This window comes from Trichomycterus rosablanca, chromosome 12, assembly GCF_030014385.1.
Source record: "Trichomycterus rosablanca isolate fTriRos1 chromosome 12, fTriRos1.hap1, whole genome shotgun sequence".
NCBI classification, from domain to species: domain Eukaryota; kingdom Metazoa; phylum Chordata; class Actinopteri; order Siluriformes; family Trichomycteridae; genus Trichomycterus; species Trichomycterus rosablanca.
The window spans coordinates 15,720,464-15,742,832 of NC_085999.1; the positions used below are offsets into that span (position 1 = coordinate 15,720,464).

Here is a 22,369-nt window from a genome sequence, read left to right on the forward strand (position 1 = left end):
ACTAAACCCAATTGAGCACCTGTGGCGCATCCTCAAGTGGAAGGTGGAGGAGTTCAAGGTGTCTAACATCCACCAGCTCTGTGATGTCATCATGGAGGAGTGGAAGAGGATTCCAGTAGCAACCTGTGCAGCTCTGGTGAAATCCATGCCCAGGAGGGTTAAGGCAGTGCTGGATAATAATGATGGTCACACATATTATTGACACTTTGGGCACAATTTGGACATGTTCACTGTGGGGTGTACTCACTTATGTTGCCAGCCATTTAGACATTAATGGCTGTGTGTTGAGTTATTTTCAGAAGACAGTAAATCTACACTTCTATACAAGTTGTACACTGACTACTCTAAGTTATATCCAAGTTTTATTTCTATAGTGTTGTCCCATGAAAAGATATAATAAAATATTTGCAGAAATGTGAGGGGTGTACTCACTTTTGTGATACACTGTATATACAGTATATATGGGTGGCACGGTGGCTCACTGGGTAGCACTGTCGCCTCACAGCAAGAAGGTCCTGGGTTTGATCCCCAGGTGGGCCGGTCCGGGTCCTTTCTGTGTGGAGTTTGCATGTTCTCCCTGTGTCTGCGTGGGTTTCCTTCAGGAGCTCCAGTCTCCTCCCACAGTTCAATGACATGCAAGTGAGGTGAATTGGAGATACACAGTTGTCCATGACTGTGTTTGACATTAAAACAGATTAACTGATGAATCTTGTGTAACCAGTAACTACCGTTTCTTCATGAATGTAACCAAACTGTGTAAAATATGACTTTAAAATCCTAATAATTAAATAAATAATTAAATTTTAATATATATATCTGAAATGTTACGCTATGCTCTCTGTAGTCTTTCACCTTTTATAGACGGTGCCTTAAGCAGACAGCAGGAGTTACTGTTTTACAAGCAGGGGGTGACTTTCTATCTCCCTTCTCTTCCTCAGACATAGCCAGTTGTTTGTTGAGCACCTGACCAAAACAGCGGCATCTCAGAGACTTAAACTTAGGTGTCCATAGTGGTGGGCTAGCATGTTAGACAGCTGCTTTTGATCAGAAAATAATATGCATATATTAACCTTTAGACATAAATATATTTGTCTTTTTTTAAAGACATTGCTTTTACATATTTGTGGCCGAGGTCTTTACATGCAATACATACATACATAAAAGGTTTAATCCTCAATCATGTTTGAACATTAATTTTTATTGCTTAACCAAGGCTGTAGCACGAAAAAGCATGTTGACATTTCTGTGCTGCATTGTCAGCAGTGATAATGAAAACGACCTAGATAGAGGAATTACAGAAGTAGATTAAAATGTGGAATATGCATCTTGCATGTGAAGGAGGCACCAGGAATATTTTTACATTCATTAGTGCTAAGCAGCTACTGACCATGACTTGCATGCTTTACTTCATCTGTCAAGTCACAGCTGTGATCTAGCAGTGTAATGATAAACATGTTGGTCGCATGAATTTAAAAGAACCCTTTATAAAGTATCAAAGAGTAAAAAAATAAAATAAAGTTACTTCAGAAATACAACTTTGTAACTAGGCCTTCAACACATTCCAAAAAAGTTGGGACAGTAAAGCATTTACCCCTTTGTAATGTTGCCATTCCTTTTCACCACACTTAAACCACACTCCCTTTCGCCTCAATACACGTTTCCACTGTGTGATGGTCCATCCTAGATGCCTCCGAGCCCAGAGAAGTCGCCGCCGCTTCTGGACATGGTTAACATAAGTGGCATTTGTGCATGTAACTCTGTATTGTAGTGCTTGACAAAGGTTTGCCAAAGTGATCCCTCACCCATGTGGTTATATCAGCTATTGTTGAGTGGTGGTTCTTGATGCAGTGCCGTCTGAGGGATCAAAGATCACAGGCGTTCAGCTTAAGCTTGCACCCTTGATCTTTACGCACTGAAATTCCTCCCAATTCCTTGAATCGTTTAATGATATTATGCACTGTAGAGGTGTAGAGGCAGAAATATGCAAATCCCTTTCAGTCTTTCTTTGAGGTTTTTAAACATTTCAATCATTTTCTCACACATTTGTTGACAAACTGGAGATCCTCTGATCATCTTTGCTCATCAACGACTCCTTTCTTGGATGCGGCTTTTGTACCAAACCATGATTACAATCACCTTTTGATTAGCATTTTCCATACTGTCCAAACTTTTTCTGATTTGGGGTTGTAATTAAGTACAAGTAAAAAAACGTATCCAGATTCCTAAAGTTGTGACAGTACGCAAATAAAAAAACAAGGTAAACACGTAACAAGTGTTGCTGTCATGATCGGACATAAAACTGAACATTAAGTAAAGTCTCAGACATGTTCAGGCATGTATGGGCGGAGGTTTACCACTTCGCAAAAAACTGCCCAAGCCAGTAATCCAACAGTTTTTCAGGGAACTACGTTAACAAAACATTGTTAAAAGAACGTGAAAATCAGGAGTAACCTCTGTTCATGAAGGGCAAGGTCTTAAACCTGTGTCTGCAACCCAAGTTGTTTTGGAATTATGGTTGGAATTCGGGTTTATACTTGAGTAAGAGTAACAGAAGACAGTATCTAAATGTTACTATTATTTGTGACATGGCTAATGTTAGCACTTAGGTGTTCAGATTTGAATTCAACTGGGCACAAATTTCCTCATCCATTCCTCATCTTGTGGATTGCCTTGTCAGATAAATGGAAGCTGTTAAAGCTACAATGAAGGGGAAGGGTCAAGATTAGGACATATATACAGTATATATATATATATATATATATACATACACACACACAAACACACACACACACACACACACACACACACACAGGTCAGGCATTAAAACCACCTCCTTGTTTCTACACTCACTGTCTATTTTATCAGCTCCACTTACCATATAGAAGCACTTTGTAGTTCTACAATTACTGACTGTAGTCCACCTGTTTCTCTACATTCCTTTTTTGCTTTCACCCTGTTCTTCAGTGGTCAGGACCCCCACAGGACCACCACATAGCAGGTATTATTTAGGTGGTGGATCATTCTCAGCACTGCAGTGACAATGACATGGTGGTGGTGTGTTAGTGTGTGTTGTGCTGGTATGAGTGGATCAGACACAGCAGCGCTGATGGAGTTTTTAAATACCGTGTCCACTCACTGTCCACTCTATTAGACACTCCTACCTAGTTGGTCCACCTCGTAGATGTAAAGTCAGAGACGATCGCTCATCTATTGCTGCTGTTTGAGTTGGTCATCTTCTAGACCTTCATCAGTGGTCACAGGACGCTGCCCACGGGGCACTTTTGGCTGGATATTTTTGTTTGGTGGACTATTCTCAGACCGGCACTGACAGTGAGGTGTTTAAAAACTCCATCAGCGCTGCTGTGTCTTATGCACTCATACCAGCACATCACGAACTAACACATCACCACCATGTCAGTGTCACTGCAGTGCTGAGAATGATCCACCACCCAAATAATACCTACTCTGTGGTGGTCGTGTTGGGGTCCTGACCATTAAAGAACAGCATGAAATAGGGCTAACAAAGCATGCAGAGAAACAGATGGACTACGGTCAGTAATTGTAGATTTACAAAGTGCTTCTATATGGTAAGTGGAGCTAATAAAATGGACAGTGAGAAACAAGGTGGTTTTAATGTTATGGCTGATCGGTGTACGTACACACACACTATATTGATGCTCACTGTTTTAAAATAGGAGCTCATGGTTACATGCTTATTAATATATACGTACATAACATGGACAAAATTACAGTTGTTTGCTGTTTGCTTTTAAATGCAGAAATTCAACTCAAAACCCAACTACCAACATCAAAAGCCTCAGGCTCAAGCCAGGCCCGTCTGCCTGATGTTTGCCATCGCTATAATTGGAATATTCTTTTGAAGTTGGAAATAAAAAATATTGGGAATGCTTTTTCTTTTTGGGGACGGGGTGGAGGGGATGGAGATCCACTTCAAAGATGTGACTCAGGACGTGACCTTTAGCATCTAAGTAAAATCGGCACCATCGTGTGTAGTACGAATGTCTGTCCAGGGGTGGTGTGAATACGAGAGCGCTTTTCTCTCCAGTGAAAACCTATTTGTGGTCCAAAGTGTGCTGGGTTTTAGATCCCAGCACTAGTGTACAGTATCTTTACCAATGATGTTTAAAATTCAGTTAAAGGAAATGTACTTGGGTTTGATAGAAATTACCGCATTTTTGCACCAATACATAATCTGTTTATGAAGCTTGGCGACTAAATGTCAGTAGATCTTTGATAATAAAGAAGCTGTTCACTGCTTTGAAGTTACCAGTCGTCTCATCATATGATCATGTTTTTATTAAAAAGGTCAGTCTGAGATAGAAACACTATAATTGTGGCAAAAAGATGCATTAAATCAAAGGACTATTTTATCCTAACAGAACTTGCCGGTAAATGCTTCTGACCTTGAACTTTACAACCAATCACAGTTGGAAGGACTGGAGCACATTGTTACATTAGGCTCTTTTTATTCTTAGTGCTCATCCAAATGTCATGTGACTTACCACACTATAGTTCAGCATCACATAGGAGTTTGTTTATTTAGATTTGTTTATCCACTAGGGACAACCAAGTATGACTGACCATTTAAAGCCTTCCCTCTGTCCACCATCGGCTCCTCCCTGGTGTCTGTAACCGCCACCATTCTTCATGGATGGTTAATTGCAATGTGGTTAATAAAAATGTGTGCACTCAGTCCAAAGCGCATTTGTGAGGTCTGATACTAATGTTGGTACTCCAGTGGCCAGCATCTCAACCAACACACAAGTCATCAAACCGTGTGTTTTTGGACCTTGCTTTGGTGCACCAGGGCAAAATTGTGCCCTATTCAAAATGGTTTGTTTATACCTGTTTTCAATGTGTTACGATTAAACATACTTTAATTTTTAATCATTTTGGCCATATAGTGTACCTGATATATTTATGTCTTTATTAAAGTTAGATGACATTGTTTAATTTCTTTAATTTCAGTTCATATAAATCGAAAGAAATTTAACACAAAACGTTTTACTAGCTGTTATTTATTTATTTATTAGTATTTTAACGTCATGTTTTACACACTTTGGTTACATTCATGACAGAACAGGTAGTTACTCGTTACTCAGTTCATCATTTCACTGTCAAACACAGTCATGGACAATTTTTTTTGTATCTCCAGTTTACCTCACTAGCATGTTTTTGGACTATGGGAGGAAACCGGAGCCCCCGGAGAAAGCCCACAAAATCACAGGGAGAACATGCAAACTCCACACAGAAAAGAACCCTGACCGCCCCACCTAGGAATCAAACCCAGGACCTTCTTGCTGTGAGGCAACAGTGCTACCCACTTAGCCACCGTGCCGCCCTGCCATTTTGGGGGTAGATTCTTTTTTTTCTTTTTTTTTTTTTGCATTAGAGTGTCCCCAGCACATTAGACGTTACTATACGTTGTTGCACAATCGAGCAGGGGTTTGCGAAGACTGTGGCTGTTTAAAAACAGTCCTTCAATAATTACACCATCCACAAGACTAGTCCAGATTTCATTCTGGGTAGAGACCAAGTGTGAAAATTGCCTAAAATCCTTTTTAAAGAAAGCGTTCATAGAGAAAATCTGGGCTCTGTTTTAAGCAAAAACTCCCTGGCAGGTTGGTGTAGTTTGGATGTTTCCAAGAACCATCATTAATCATTGCTGGCAATTTTGCTGTGCTGTATTCCGGTCATTCCCTGGTTACTGTGCAAAAAGGCTGGACACAGCAGTGACGGTCTGCACTTGTGTAAACACAGCCTGTTCACTTAGTCAGCCATGCTGTTAGATAAAGTGTGTTTGACACCTTTATCTCGGTGTTCACACTTCTGACAAGTATCCATAAATCATAATGAGATGATCTGTTTATTAATCAAACTGCTCCTCACATGTACCAGGGCTGAAGTAATAACGCATCCATTTTTAATATTTTCTTGGCTATTATAAGAAATATACCATATAGTTTCTGATTCTATATAAAATACATTAACAATGGTGCTGACTTATTGGTCATTCATTTATCATCAGAGTTGCAGAGGTTTTGGTACCTTGGAAACACTGGCAAGTCAGATATAGACCCTCACAGAGAGCCGCTCAATCACAAGGCACTACACTCTTACCAAATTCGCTCACTTACGACTTCATTTCTGCACGTTTTTGGGAGGTGGAACAAAACCTGTAGACACCTGTGTGAATGTGCAAAAACCTTCTCATTGCTCCCAATTAACGTTTTTAATGTTCTTAGAGTTTGTTTAAATATATTCAGTGGACAGTCCATACTATACTAACTGACCTCTCAATAATATAAAGTTTTAGCACTTTTTAAAGAAGTAGCACCCAATCTAGTGGTATCCAATACCCAATTGCGTTATGCTTCCTCTCTACTGATGCTGATCTTTGCTTCTGATTGAGGGAGAGATGTTCACAAGTCACAAAATACGAGTCTGAATCGAGTCACGAGTCTTTAGGCTAGATTCCGAGTCAAGTCACGAGTCTTTAGGCTAGAGTCCGAGTCAAGTCAAGAGTTATATAATATATACTGTAATATACACAAAACATATATTGGAAATGTAGCGTAGAAATGAACAAATGATATGTAAGTTCAAATAAAAACAACAACAAATTAGCAACTGTATTTTGCTGTTTTACTTAGTGTTTTTACTTTCCTAGCTTAAACTGACTTTTTGATTTCATTGCAAATTACGGCACAGCAGCCAAAATCCCAAACACAGCAAAAAATCCATAATACTGCTTACCTTAGCTTATGTTGTTCCAGATGCTATTAAATTTATAGCCGTGTGTCCCATTAGGAATATAATCCATTATTTTGTAAATGTGCTTATAATTAAAAACCTCCAAACTTTTCCCGGTTGTGAAGTAAAACACGAACTCGTTAGAAAGCCAATCAAGCGTTTCATTGACACATCATCTGTGTGACGCTGCAAACTAAATATTTGCAGATTACAGCATTTCTTACTAAAAATTACAATCAGAAGGTCTGATTGGTTCAGAAATTGGTTCATTAGCGCCAATTCTGTAGGAGCGTTCCATTCACATTTTCTGTTACTGTGAAGTGCACTAAGTAGGGTATTCCCCCATTTTAAGTAGGGAGCGATTCTTCATAACTATGCTGGAAGCTGGCTGGAACATTTACCCGTTGCGTGCATTGCGGTTTACAACGGCCGGAGCGTTATTAGAGAGCAGAAAATGACACCATCAGAATGATGATGATATATATATATAATTGTCACACGTAACCAATGTTGCTGACTTTTGTTGTCCACAAGTCATTTTTTGCGAGTCACGAGTCATTTGAAACGAGTCCAAGTCGAGTCTGAAGTCGCTGTGTGTGCGACTTACGTGCGACTCGAGTCGCAGACCCGAGTCTCCATATCTGGATTCAGGAGAGCAAGACTGACACACGCCCCCTCCGACACGTGTGCAGTAGCTGACTGCATCTTTTCACCAGCACGAGGCAAGTTTATATGTGGATCAGCTTTGTGTATGGAGAGCCACACCCTGTTCAATGCATTATCCCTCGACTCTGTGCAGGTGCCATCAGTCAGCCAGCAGAGGTCGTAATTGCATCAGTTATGAGGTCACTATCCAGCTTTCCACCCTGTATGAACAACAGCCAATCGTTGTTCATGTAGGCGCCCAGCCGGATGGCAGAGCTGAGTTTCAAACCAATGAGTTTGAAATGTCAGCTCTGGTGTGCTAGCGTGTTTTACCGCTGCGCCACCTGAGTGGCCTACACACTTTTTAAAATTCTATTTATTACGAATTTTAAAAACAAATGACATCACTGTTCTACAATGTTACCTTGCGATTCTTTTTCCCCAGCGTTGTACCAACTTTTTAATGCCATCAGCAAAAAATGTTTTTGGTTGAGCCACTGATGCACCGCTGCTGTCAAATCATCATAACATGAAATCTTCTGCCCTCTAAAGCTTCTTGAGCGGTCCAAAAAGGTGGAAATCAGATGGCGCTAAATCCGGACTATAAGCTCGCTCTCACTCTTAGAAATGACCAATTACTACTCCTCCCACCCTCACCGTTTCCAAAGAAAATATAAAAGTGCGAAAACTTTTTAAAGATCCTTTGTACATTATACATTATAGATATTATAGATATTAGCTTTACGTATGTTGACAAATCTCAAAAATATGGAGTAACTTCAGTGCTAGGTGGCGCTATATTAAGCAAGATAATATTATACAAACAAAGATTGTTTGATTGACCTATCCTCTTTCAGGAATGCTCCCATACTCACATATTGGGCCACACTGGGCTAATTTGTATTTGGACCCCGGAAATCACCGCTTTTTTTTGCATTTCTGCAAATCAGTCTATATTTATCTTATGTTCTATATCCTGTTCTATCATCTCTATGATCTATGCAGCAAATATGTAAATAATGTGTTTATAGTCTCATTGTTTTATAGTTCTGACCCTTAGCATTACATTTCATTTGAATCATATGCAGTACAACAAAATAACATTGTACTTTTAAAACAGTATAAAAACATAATTCTTTTTTTGTTTTCAGCAACCATTCTATCCTGATTAGGATCAAAGTGCATCCAGTGTCTATCATAAATAAATAAAAATAATTTATTACTTTAATGTGATTCCAGTAAAATTCGAATTTGTACTCATTTGCTAGTATATTGTGAGTTACATTATCCTGGTTTTCTCCAAGCATGCTGAAGGTGGACTGGCTGCTCTTAATTGCTCCTTGGTGAAAGGATGAATGTGTGAGTCTGTGTTGCCCAGTGATTGATTGGGGCTCTGTCTAGGGTGTATCTAGGGTGTATTCCTGCACAGCACCCGTTGTTTCTGGGTAATTCCACACCCACAACACCCTTAACCAGGACAAAACAAGTAAGACAGTAAGACAATCTAGCATTTGAGACCTAGCTGTTGTGTCATCACAAAAAAAAAGTTTCCTTTAAAGACGCTTGGGTGGCGTTGTGCTGCCTTGCACTCACTGAGATCCGAGTTCAAATCTAAGTTGTGCTATTGATCAGACAGGCACCTACACAGCACAATTGGCTGTGTTCCTGTAGGGTGGAGGGACAATGCAGAGTAGTGATTCATTGAGGCGTTTGCACAAGAGATGGCTGATTGCGGATAGCATTGCGTGGCCCTCCGTATGCAGAACTGTGGTCTCCAGTAAGTGAAAAGAAGAGGTTGGTGCCAGCAAACATGTTTGAGGTTAGTGTGGGGGGTGTCAGCAGTGTAGGTTGTAATTACAACAAGGTTGTAATTGATTATGACTAGATTGGAGTTGCAAACTAGATGGTGGTGCAGAGGTTTAATACACTAGCCCACCATCATGGAGAGCTCAAATCTTAGTTAGCGCTGCTATTAACCTGACCATGCCTAAAGGAGGTTTGGTTAACTGGGCTCTATTGACACTGCAGAAATGCAGTCTCTGCTGTCTGGTTGAGGTGCCGGTGCTGGCAGATGAATAGTTGCAGTTCATGTTTGTGTGCATGCATGTTTGAAAAGGTGTGCGATAGTCTGCAGCTTTTCTTGACTAGTGTGTAGGTGGTGCAAGCAATAGAGATTTGGAATGAACTAGATTGGGGGTATAAAGGGAAAAATGTGTACCCTTGACCAACCAGGTGAGTTGAAGTGGGTGGTAAATATGGTACATGTGTCCAGAAGGTATTCTGTATTCTAGACCTTTCATAGGCTGTCATTTTTAAAGAACAAATACCAGTAAGGGTGGCACGGTGGCTCACAGCAACAAGGTTCTGGGTTCGATTTCCAGGTGGAGCGGTCTTTCTGTGCGGAGTTTGCATGTTCTCCCTGTGTCTGCATGGGTTTCCTCCAAGCTCCGGCTTTTTCACACAGTCCAAAGACATGCAAGTGAGGTGAATTGGAAATAAGTTGTCCATGACTGTGTTTGACATTAAAGACTTGAACTGATGAATCTTGTGTAACCAGTAACTGTCATGAATGTAACCAAACTGTGTAAAATGTGATGCTAAAATCATAATAAAATATAATTAACGAAATAAAATAACAAATATGGGCTTGTTGCCAACATCCCCTAGTCCTAAAGCGTCAGTGCTTTGCTGCATCGACTGTCCTTGACACAGCAAGCATTTCTGTACAGTAAATTCCAATAACACTGCTGCTTCTGCTCATCCAGGATCTCTCTAATCAGTCTACTACTAATCATGCACCATTTTTAACCTTGGAATGATCCTCTGAGTTACAGTAAAGGATTAATACAGAATAACCATACAGAAAAGTGTATCTGTTTATTATTCAACATCGAAGAAATAAAGAACTGGGAATGGTATACAGTTCAGGGTTTTTACTGGTCATCTCTCCCTCATGGACTGTCCCATTCAGCTAGGTTCCTAATAAGGACTGTAAAGGAAGAGAGAGCTATAAATAGGACAGCAGTGTATCTTGGGAATATATGCATTGATGTACTGAAAGCTGTATTAAATGCATGTGTCTTTGCCAGCACAGCTGTAGCAGATGCACTAGAGAGTTAAATAATCCAGTTTGCATTAAGATATCAAACACCTAACAGGAAGTTAATCTGGACTAAATTAAATGATTGCTAAAACCAGAAGAATTCTGTCAGAGTGATGTGGAGTAAAGCAGAACATAATGATTTACATGTAATTTAAGAACCCTGAGACATTTTTTGGGTCCAAATTTGGGTTTAAAATTTAGCACATTTAATATACGTTAATATATATTTTTTATTTTTCCCTCTTTATCTCCAAATCTAGTCATTTCCTGTTCCCAAATGTGAATCTGGTGCTTCTTGTACACCCCTAATCTGATACAAAAGTGCTGTGTCACTACACCCCTTTCCAACACTTGTCATATACGGAGAGTTGTGCTTATCTCCAAGTAACCCAACCCAAATTGCACAGCAGGGAGAGACCCTGTCTGACCTTCCCTCCCTCAAACACAGTGTTTGTATAGATGTACGACCAGATGGCTCTTCTGTGTTACCACATTAGACTGCTCAAAGATTTTTGATTGATACTAAGAATAAAGCGTCATGATTGCAAAATCATGGCAAAATACTTTTATTCACACATGTGCAGGGTACAGTGTTTCTGAGCCACACTTAATTATAAATAATCATAATTTCCTCATCATTTTCATCTTTTCTTATCACTAACATAAACAAACATTAATAAAACACACGTTTTATCAATTCATTGATTTGTTCATCTTTAATAACTACTTTACTCTGATCAGGATTCCTAAGGGAACATGGTTGAGAGGAATACACCCTGGACCATTCTATTGCATTAATCACAAGCAATTTAAGGAAACCAGTCCACCTTATTCATGTAGAACCCAAAGTACAAAGAGTACAAAAAGAAAAGAAAGAGAGAAAGAAAAAAGAAAAGAAAGAGAGTAAGAAAAGAAAGAAATAAAAAAGAAAGAGAAAAGAAAGAAATAAAAAATAAAAAGGAAAGAAAGAAAAATAAAGAAAGAATAAAGAGAGAAAGAAAGAAAAGTAAAAGAAAGAAAAAATAAAAAGGAAAGAAAGAAAAATAAAGAAAGAACAAAGAGAGATAAGAAAGAAAGGAAGAAAGAAAAAAGAGAAAGAAAGAAAGAAAAAATAAAAAGGAAAGAAAGAAAAAGAAAGAACAAACAGAGAGAAAGAAAGAGGAAAGAAAGAGAGAGAGAAAAAAAGAAAAATAAAAGAAAGAAAGAAAGAAAGAGGAAAAAAAGGAAGAGGAAAGTAAGAATGAAAGAAGAAAAAAGAAAGGGCTTTATTGTCATTAGTGAAATAGCAGAAGCTAAAACTCGAGTGTGCCGACGTAAGCCACATTAAATTTAAATAAACGGATAAGATCAACATAAAACAGACATGACCAACAATACTAGAAAATTCCACGCTAGCACAGATGTAATATTGCACATTTGGTCTCTAAGGATGGTCACAGGCAGTGACTGGAAGTGAGGATTAGAACTTGGTCTTCAGGGCCCTGTTGTAGCCTCAATTTTATTTAGGAGGTGAAGGACTGCATTTCTCATGTGACTGTGTTTACTGCTCTATTATATAGTTGTTTTTTTTCCACGTTCAGATCTTGCACATTATGTTTCACATCATGGTTTTTCGTGTCCTATTTTTGTAGGATAGAATTAAAGCACTTAATATCTTCTAGTGGATTTTAGAGTCTTACTGTATTTGTAGCACTTGTTCAAGGACAAGATTTTTAACAGCTCTCTATATTAAAAAAACAAAACTTGTTTACCTGAAATCTGCTTACCTGTTTACCTTTACATGAAACTTATTTTTCTAAATCACTTATTGCACATATCAATATAAATGATTATATTCTATTATATTATTATAAATAATTATAATATTATTTTTTTTTTTTGCATTTGTCCCAATTTTCCTCCCAAACTAGTCGTATCCAATTACCAATTGCATTACGCTTCCTCTCTACTGATGCTTAGCTCCACTCCTGACCAAGGAGAGTCGAGACTGACACACGCCCCCTCCGACACGTGTGCAGTAGCCGACTGCTTCTTTTCACCTGCACGAGGCGAGTTCATATGCGGATTAGCTTTGTGCACAGAGAGCCACACCCTGATTAACACATTATTCCTCGACTCTGTGCAGGCGCCATCAATCAGTCAGCAGAGGTCGTAACTGCAACAGTTATTAGGTCCCGTCCGGCTCCCACCCTGTGTGAACAACAAGCCAGTGGTTGCTCATGTAGGCTCCCAGCCTGCCGGATGGCAGAGCTGAGTTTCGAACCGACGAGTTCGAAAATGTCAGCTGTGGTGTGCTAGCGTGTTTTACCGCTGCGCCACCTGAGCGCCAAAATATTACATTATAAAAAATTATTATAAATATGAGTACATTTAAGGGGGAAGAATTTGTGCTTATGGGCTACCTATATAATATGTATAATATATTTTAATTAGGGCTGTCAAACGATTAAAAATTTTAATCGCGATTAATCTCAGAATTTCCTATAGTTAATCGCGATTAATCGCATTTTTTTTAAAAAGAAGAAAACATGGTGAACACATTTTATGCTAAATGTACTTATGTTAAAAACTGCTGGGACAAGAGAAAACTGTAAGGGAGTTTTATTCACTCACATACTAGGCAGTAATACAGGGGTGGGCAATTGAATTTTCCAAAGGGGCCACATAAGAAACTGGGACTGTTGTGGAGGGCCGGACCAATAAGGTGAACTTAATTCTGCTCAATATTAATTTTATCTCTTTATTTACATTTACATTACATTTTCAGCATTTAGCAGACGGCTTTATCCACAGCAATTTACATTACAGTTACAGTTTACAGTCTGAGCAATTGAGGGTTAAGGGCCTTGCTTAAGGGCCCAACAGCAGCAACCTGGCAGTGGCGGGGCTTGAACCAGCGACCTTCTAATTACTAGTCCAGTACCTTAATCACTAGGCTACAACTGCCCACTCTTTATGAAAAGCAGTGAATTGTACAGTTCTAATAAGCTGTTAATGTTTAGATGTTACAATCAGAAAATTAGAAGTAGGCAGAGTAAAAACATCAACATTATTTCACTATTTAAACAAACGAATGCAAAAAAACAAAAACAAATGTGAACAAAATGTGCAGGTTTTTAAACTTTACACTATTTTGTTTTGAGTCTAATTACCTCATTTGTTTTTCAGTCCTTTGTTACTGTTGGATTTTCTTATTAAAATCACAAAGCTGGTCCTGACTGCTTCAGTTCTGGATGTGTTAAACTTTATAAAAAGTCCTTGTTGCTTTTGCAGTTTAGTTAGTGAAGCTTCAGGTGTGACGCTCCGCATCGTTCATGTTCTTGTGTTTCTGTTTAGTACCATAACAGCGATTTAGAGCCTAAATTGTGATCGTTAAACAGCTTTACACCTGACTTCAGTAAATAAATACTTCAGAAGTTCACGTCTTGTTAAAAACTCGACCGTCAATCACACTCAGTTCTGTTCGCATTACAGTGAAGCCCGATACACTCGCGCACACGTCAATACAAACTTGCGGATATTTAAAGACACAGCGCTCCCGTCAAAACAGTCACGTTATATTGCATGTGTGATGTACATTTATTCACATCAAATTTTTAATTGCCACGAATCTCATGCGGGCCGGTTGGGGATGTCTCGCGAAGCCGGATGTGGCCCGCGGGCCGTACAATGCCCAGGTCTGCTCAACATGAACTACGGATGACTCGCAGGGTCAAATAGAACTTGCGTTAATGGCACTATTTTTTTTAATCGCGTTAAATTGAGATTGCGTTAATGCGTTATTATCGCGTTAACTTCGACAGCCCTAATTTTAATCAATAATTGACGTATAATTTAATGGGTGACTAACAGCTGCTTTTGGGCCCTCGAGCAAGGCCTTTAATCCTCACTTGCTCAGACTGTATACTGTAACTGTAATGCAAGGTGTTGAAATGTAAATGATTGACCACAGCTGATGATTACTTTGTGTTATGGGTTGATGGATAAATTCCCTGACTGTGGACAACCAATGTTCTTAGATCCTATCTGGCAATCAAAACTGATTTTGTCCCAGCAGTTTGGGTTTTTAGTTCAGACCCACTCCAACTGCTGACAGTCTGTAATGAAAATGTATAATAAATACACAATACTAATGTTTACATGTATATAGATTTTCCTGAGATTTTTTTTTTTAGCTTGTTTTCTATACTGTCAGTGGATGATGTATGTTTGTAACAAGTTGTTTGTCTGATTTGAGCTGCTGTAACTGCAAAGGATCAAAAAGTATCTATCTATGTATCCATCCATCCATCTATCAATCCATCCAACCATTCTTCCATCCATCCATTCAGCCATTCATTCATCCATTCATTCTTCTGTCCATCTATCCATCCATTCCTCTGTCCATTCATCCATCCATCCATCCAACCATTCCTCCATCCGTCCATTCATCTGTCCATCTATCCATCCATTCCTCTGTCCATCCATCCATCCAACCATTCCTCCATCTGTCCATTCATCTGTCTGTCTGTCCATCCATTCCTCTGTCCATCCATCCATCCAGTCCTCCGTCCATCCATCCAGTCCTCCGTCCATCCATCCTCCATTTCTTCATCCATCCATCCATCCATTTATTCCTCCATCCATCCATTCTTCTGTCCATCTATCCATCCATTCCTCTGTCCATCCATCCATCCATTTATTCCTCCATCCATCCATCCAACCAACTATTCCTCCATCCATCCATTCAGCCATCCATCCATCCCTCTATTTATCCATCCATCCAAACAGACTTCTGAGCATTTTTGATTGGATGGAGGTTTGTCAGGGGTACACAATTGTTACCCTTTTTCCCAGTTTGCAAATTTCTGTTGCAATTCCCTTGCTGCTTGTACCACTTCCATGCTAGGCAAGAAGAGCTGCAAAGTAGGCAAGGAGTGCAGTTGCCATCTGCAACTTATCAGTTGCCATTGGTGCAGGCCAGCTAGCCATATTTATATAGGCACATACAAGCCAGCAACTCTAGTCAATCAGAATTACAATTACAATCAAAATAAAAAGACTGTCCCGTGTGTGTTCCAATTCAAAAAGAACAGTTGCAAAATCATTTAAATTCCAAGACTGCCATGTGATGCGTGCTCCTTAAATAAACCTATCAATATGTATGTATGTGTGGGTTATTTGGTTTAATGCAGTTTACTTTCTGGTGTAATGTAAATTCCAAGGCACTGTAATGCATTATTAATTTGGTGCACCAGTGAATTTTAAAGAAATTTTAAAGTGTTATTTGTTTCACTTAAATAAACTGGAACCTATGCTTCTCAGTCCTCCAAGACAACATTTCAGACCTGATTTTCAGTTAGATCTGCCATTACTGATAAATAACACATTGGTTACGTTAAAGAATACTGTTAATTTATTCAGCTTTAATCAGCTCAGTCTTTATTATACAATAGTGATAAAGTACCAATAAATAAGTTGTATCTTCCTGTACATTTCCGTTCTCTGACTCCTAAGCTATCTGCTCTCTCTGTGTTTTGTTTTCTTTCACAGCTTGTTGCCAATGTGCTGATTTTCTTCTGCACCAACATAGTAGGAGTGTGTACACACTACCCAGCAGAAGGCTCGCAGAGACAGGCCTTCCAGGAGACTAGAGAATGTATTCAAGCTCGTCTGCACTCCCAGAGAGAAAACCAACAGCAGGTGAGGCAGAGAATAGAACTCCAGGCAACACAGCAGGGATACCAGAGAAGTGCTGAACAATATTTATTCTCAATGTCCAAAGTCTATACAGACACGTTTTCTCAAATTGATGTCAGCTAAAAAAAAAGAACAATTATTTACCTGAAGAAATGATTCTCTAGTTATAGCTTGTTTATGCTAAAAAACTGCTTTTTCACTATTAAATGCTAAGAGAAAACATTTATTTAAAACTCTATCTATCAGCTATTATCAAAACAAAATAAGAAATGTAGAATAGGTGTGTTATATTTAGGACTTTACTACATTTATGGGAAAATGTGCACATTTTACGGCAGTCATTCACTAACACTCATAAATCGAATGACAGAATAAATGAAAGCTACAATACACAGCACAGCTCATTTTAATAGTAATGTAAACCTAAAACATCCAACGGCTGTGCGAGGCTTCATGTTCTGTCTTTTACACCCCTCCCCTGCGTCCAAAGAATTGGTTGGGAGTTGTCCAAACTCACTTACCCGAATAGTGTTTTTAGCATATTGCACATTTTGACTAAACGATTGCGGTAGTATTGCTGGATAGTGCAGATTAACCAGTAAATATGAGGCACTTTAACACTACGAATGTAAAACGTCAAACTGCTAAACGCAAACCTCAATTTTGATTGCATATTACATGGGAAACGGCTCATTTCACGGTTCATGGCGCAATTTTCACGGCCGTGAATTAGGTAGGGCCTTAGTTATAGTCAGAACTAGAGCAGAATGAGGAGATACAGATAGAATATATGGAAAAAGAATACGAATACAACTTGTAATAAATCAAGTAAAATATATCCTGGACGCCCTACAGCAAGAAGGACCTGGTTTGATTCCTTGGTGGAACAATCCGGGTCCTTTCTGTGTGGAGTTTACGTGTTCTTTCCATGTCTGCTTTGGGTTTCCTCTTATAAACATACAAAATTGCCTGTGACGGTGTTTGACAGTGAACTTGAACTGATGAATTTTGTGTAACCTGTAACTACCTGTTCTGTCATGAATGTAAACAAAGTGTAAAACATGACGTTAAAATCTTAAGGATAAACAAAATTTAGCAGCACATTATTTATGGCCACGAGGATGGGATCATATCCCAGGATCCCACAGGTATCTGAAAAAGGCCTTCGGCGGTGTCAAGTGCATGGATGAATGAAAGGGAAGCACTCCCAAGAATTCTCATGCCGTATCATGCCACTCGGCTTATCTATATTGATTAGACTGGAGATGTTCTTACATTACACTCTCAAACTACTAGACATGTAGAGAGAGAACAGAATATCATACATAGTTACAGACATTACAGAGGGGGGAAAGCAATACACAGATAAAAACATAGCAAATGGTTATACATATATAATCTGGGGACGTAGTCAAACATTGCAAACATGTACAATGGGAAACTAGAATCTGTGTACAAGGACATGTTACGCACCACTCTGACACTGACATTCAAAATGCCAAACACCTTTGACTCACTTTATTACAAATGGAACTGGATATGCTAGTACCTGAGATTAGAGTGCAACCTATACCAATGTGCAGAAAAAAAATATATATATTTTTTTGTGGTGGTTAGTTGATAGTTAAGGCTGATACATTAATTCAGTACTGTAAAAAATATGAGGAATCTTTTTTTTTTTTAAAGCATTTTCTCCCTTTTTCTTAATTTTTTTTTTTTTAAACGTGTCAAATTTTTACCAAATTGCGTTATGCTTCCTCTTTACTGGTGCTGACCCCCGTCCCGATTGAGGAGAGCGAACTGTTACACGCCCCCTCTGACGCGTGTGCAGTAGCCGACTGCATCTTTCACCTGAATGAGGTGAGTTCATATGCGGATCAGCCTTGTGCACGGAGAGCCACACCCTGATCGCATTATTTCTGTACTCTGTGTAGACGCCATCAATCAGCCAGCAGAGGTCGTAATTGCATCAGTTATGAGGAGTCCCTATCTGGCTCCCTCCCTGGATGAACAACAGCCAAACGTTGTTCATATAGCCGCCCAGCCCAGCCGGATGTATTCGAAATCCCAGCTCTGGTGTGCTAGCGTATTTCACCGATGCGCCATCTGAACGGCCAAAAATACAAGGAATCTTCAAAAAGTTTTTGCACGTTTATATTTTCATTGGAAACGTTGAGGGTGGGAGGAGTAGTAATTGGTCGTGTCTGAGAGACTGAGAGAGCTTATAGTCTGGATTTAGCGCTATCTGATTTCCACCTTTTTGGACGCTCAGACAAGCTTTAAGGGGATGAAGATTTTCATGTGATGATGATGTGAAAGCACATCAGTGGCTACACGCTCAACCAAAAACATTTTTGGTGATGGCATGAAAATGGTATGATGCTGGAAAAAATGCATCGCAAAGGAAGGTGCCTATGTAGAAAAGTGATGTAACTTGTTTTTGAAATTTTGATATGTCGGGTCATGTTGCTACACAAAGGAAGGGATGTAAAATAGTTAGCGTGAGACCAGAAGCAGGATCAGGAAATGGATAGATCCTGGAATCCTTATTTATTTAAGATCACAACAGGTGTAAAGAGCTGAAATGGGTTAGAATAGGAACCTACACTGGTAATTCAAATAAACTCTGTACACAGTTCATAGCGCGGTCGTGAGAAAGAGCTATTCATACAGAACTAGCGTAAAAAATATAGGAATCTTCCAAGCTCGCTCAAACCACTTCAGTGTATTTTTCACAAAGCAGGATTGCGACAGTAATGGGCCACTGACGTCACCAGTAATGACTCTTTTATAGTAGGAGCTGTTGAAGGAAATAAATGGGAAAAGATGTTCATCACTGAGCTCTGACTGAGAAATACATCTCAATAGGATGCTTCCAATGGAATTCTTAGTTCTCATTTGCAATTTCTATCTTTTTCTTCTCCTCGTTTGCAGGAACGCCTCCTCCTCTCTGTGCTTCCCCGACACGTTGCCATGGAGATGAAAGCCGACATAAATGCCAAGCAGGAGGATATGATGTTTCACAAGATCTACATCCAGAAGCACGATAATGTGAGGTAGGCGACTGCAGCTGCTTCAAAGTAAACACCCAGTAGAGGTCAATATGCACTGTGGTCTATAATTTACTCTGGATGCAAAGCGTGACTGACAGTTGTGTGTTATGTAAGTGGGTTTCAAGGACAGATTAGGCAATACGGCTTCTGCACGTCCTCTGTGTTTATTTAGCGCATCACTTGCACGTGCCTTGGAAATAAACACAATGTATATGCATTGGTAGTAATTCTAGTGTAGAGAGATGAGAGTGATACAGACACAAAACCTCCAGAATAGTACATAACACGTAATTTGGGTAGTACAGTAGTGTAACATACACTGATCAGCCATAACATTAAAACCACCTGCTTGTTTCTACACGCACTGTTCATTTTATAAGCTCCACTTACAATTGCTGATTACAGTCCATCAGTTTCTCTACATGCTTTGTTAGCCCCCTTTCATGCTGTTCTTCAATGGTCAGGACTCTCCCAGGACCACTACAGAGTAGGTTTTATTTAGGTGGTGGATCATTCTCAGCACTGCAGTGTCACTGACATGGTGGTGGTGTGTCAGTGTGTGTTGTGCTGGTACCTCTATTAGTCACCCTCACTGTCCACTCTATTAGACGCTCCTACCTAGTTGGTCCACCTTGTAGATGTAATGTCAGAGACGATCGCTCATCTATTGCTGCTGTTTGAGTTGGTCGTCTTCTAGACCTTCATCAGTGGTCACAGGACGCTGCCCACGGGTCACTGTTGGCTGGATATTTTTGGTTGGTGGACTATTCTCAGTCCAGCAGTGACAGTGAGGTGTTTAAAAACTCCAGCAGTGCTGCTGTGTCTTATCCACTCATACCAGCACAACACACACTGACACACCACCACCATGTCTGATTGGTGTCTCATGTTATGGCTGATCGGTGTATGTGCATTGGTAGTAATTCTAGTGTAGAGAGATGAGTGGTACACAGACACAAAACCTTCAGAATAGTACAAGCTCTACCTTTAACAAATAAAACAACATTTGCAGTCCCCCAGTTACCACTGATAAAGTGCAGAGTTATATTGTTATACTGAGGTATGTCTTCACTGATTGTACAATTTGATCACAGGTCTGTTGTAGAAAAGTGGATGACTTTACATATCTACGCTTCCAGCTTGCTTCAGTGTTGTTGGTATTACGTCCGTATATAAAGTTTTTTCACCCCGGTAGTAACGTTGCTTAACCGTTTGCTTTATTCAGCAACCGTGCCCTGACAAACCGTACAGTATATAGTGTTTTAATTTGTGTCGGAACAAAAAAAACTTCTAAACTGCCAACACAGCTCACCATATTGAGAAAACCTCTGTCATCTGTTAACACTGTTATGCTAATGCTACATGGTTGACAAGTGAGCTGTACCTGATCTGCACAACACTCAGTGCTTTTAGCGGCGAACAATATTATGTGATTTGCTGCCTATTGAAGCTTACAGCTGTTGTATTAACTCTGCTACTTTATGGCAGTATATGAAAAATCCATACCGTACGACAGCCCCAGTTCTGGACTGTGTTGCTTGGGGGGCAGTGAGAAAATCTGGGCACCGGCCCTGCTTGTGTTACTTTAGTTTCTGCCCACTGCGCTACTCAAACAGCGGAGTAATAAACAGGTTGTTATGCTGATATAACCTGCGCACACACGGCATTACTAAGACTAAAAGTGAATACTACTTAAAATAAAAACCAAACGCTTTCTAATTCCCACGGTAGTGGCAGAAGCCGCTCGCCCTGTTACAGGTTCAGAGATCATTTTTAAAAAAAATAGCCTTTGCTTGCGTTGCGCTTGTGGGGGCAGTGAGAAAATCAATGCCGGCCCTGCTTTACGAGGAATCAAAGCCGATATACCGAATGTACCGTCATACCACCCAGGTCTACTTGCCAAGTATCTCTCTCCATTAGACAGTCCTGGATTTGTCAAATATTGCATGTTATGTTGCTCTTAATGTTTTTTAAATGGGAGACTAAACTGCAGGCAGGCCGGTCTGGCACCTGCACTCTCCAACCATAAAGGCATGTCATTGTAACATGCAGAACATGAGTATTTCAGCATTATCCTGCTGAAATACTCATACAGCCAAATACACCCTTAGCTGCTTTTTCTTCCAGATATTTATATTGACTGTTCTTTATTAAACAAGATTTCTACATATAGATTTTAGGGTCACATATAATGAAAACCTACACTTGAAGGATAACTTTAGAATAAATAATAGGGTGGCTCAGTGGGTAGCACTCTCGCCTCACAGCAAGAAGGTCCGGGTCCTTTCTGTGTGGAGTTTGCATGTTCTCCCCGTGTCTGCGTGGGTTTCCTGCGGGAGCGCCAGTTTCCTCCCACAGTCCAAAGACATGCAAGTAAGGTGAACTGATCACTTGTGAACTGATGGCTCTTGTGTAATGAGTAACTACCTGTCCTGTCTTTAATGTAACCAAAGTGTGTAAAAGATGACGTTAAAATCCTAAAAAATAAATAGAATAAATAATAATAAATCATTTAAAGTGTTGTTATGCTCCCCAGACTGTTCACTCCTCACACAACATTCCACTACATCCTCCACTTTCCTCCCAAATCATGTCTGTGCTATGTGTACACACGCCCAACTGATTCGTAACCTACAACTGCACCACCCGTTTGTAATAATAATAATAATAATGGATTACAAATGCATTTTTCAATCCATTAGATTCATCAAAGTGGCACAGCAGGTCATTTAGGTGCTGCACAACAATGTGGGTCATGGGAAAACTGGGACTCCAGGTGGCTCCGTACCCCCTGTAACCCTGATCCAGATTAAGCAGTAAATGAGGATTAATAAAATGAATAAATAACACCCTTTTGAACGAGTTGAATTTACTGTAACTGGAATATTGTTGTTTTTTTCACTGTTTGACTGATGCCACTGGAAACAATAAGACCTGTCAGACTTTCATTCCTCTCCCACCATCCTGGCTCACACAATCTCTTTTCATTTGGGCTTCGCTCATTGTCAGTCGCTCATTCACACATTGTGTGGTATAACATAATAAAACTGGACACGCATTGTGTAGTAAAACAGCTTTTTTTTTTTAAACATGTTCTTTCTGGGTGGCACAATGG

General features: G+C 39.6%; 1 protein-coding gene across 1 annotated transcript in view; it reads left to right on the forward strand.

Moving 5' to 3' along the window:
• The window catches only part of adcy5 (adenylate cyclase 5), a 146,562-nt gene that overhangs the window by 57,497 nt on the left and 66,696 nt on the right, over positions 1-22,369 (forward strand). Inside the window, exons 2-3 of the mRNA XM_063005738.1 lie at positions 16,055-16,204; positions 19,136-19,257. Coding sequence (XP_062861808.1) covers positions 16,055-16,204; positions 19,136-19,257 — 272 coding nt within the window. The remainder of the gene's footprint in view (positions 1-16,054; positions 16,205-19,135; positions 19,258-22,369) is intronic.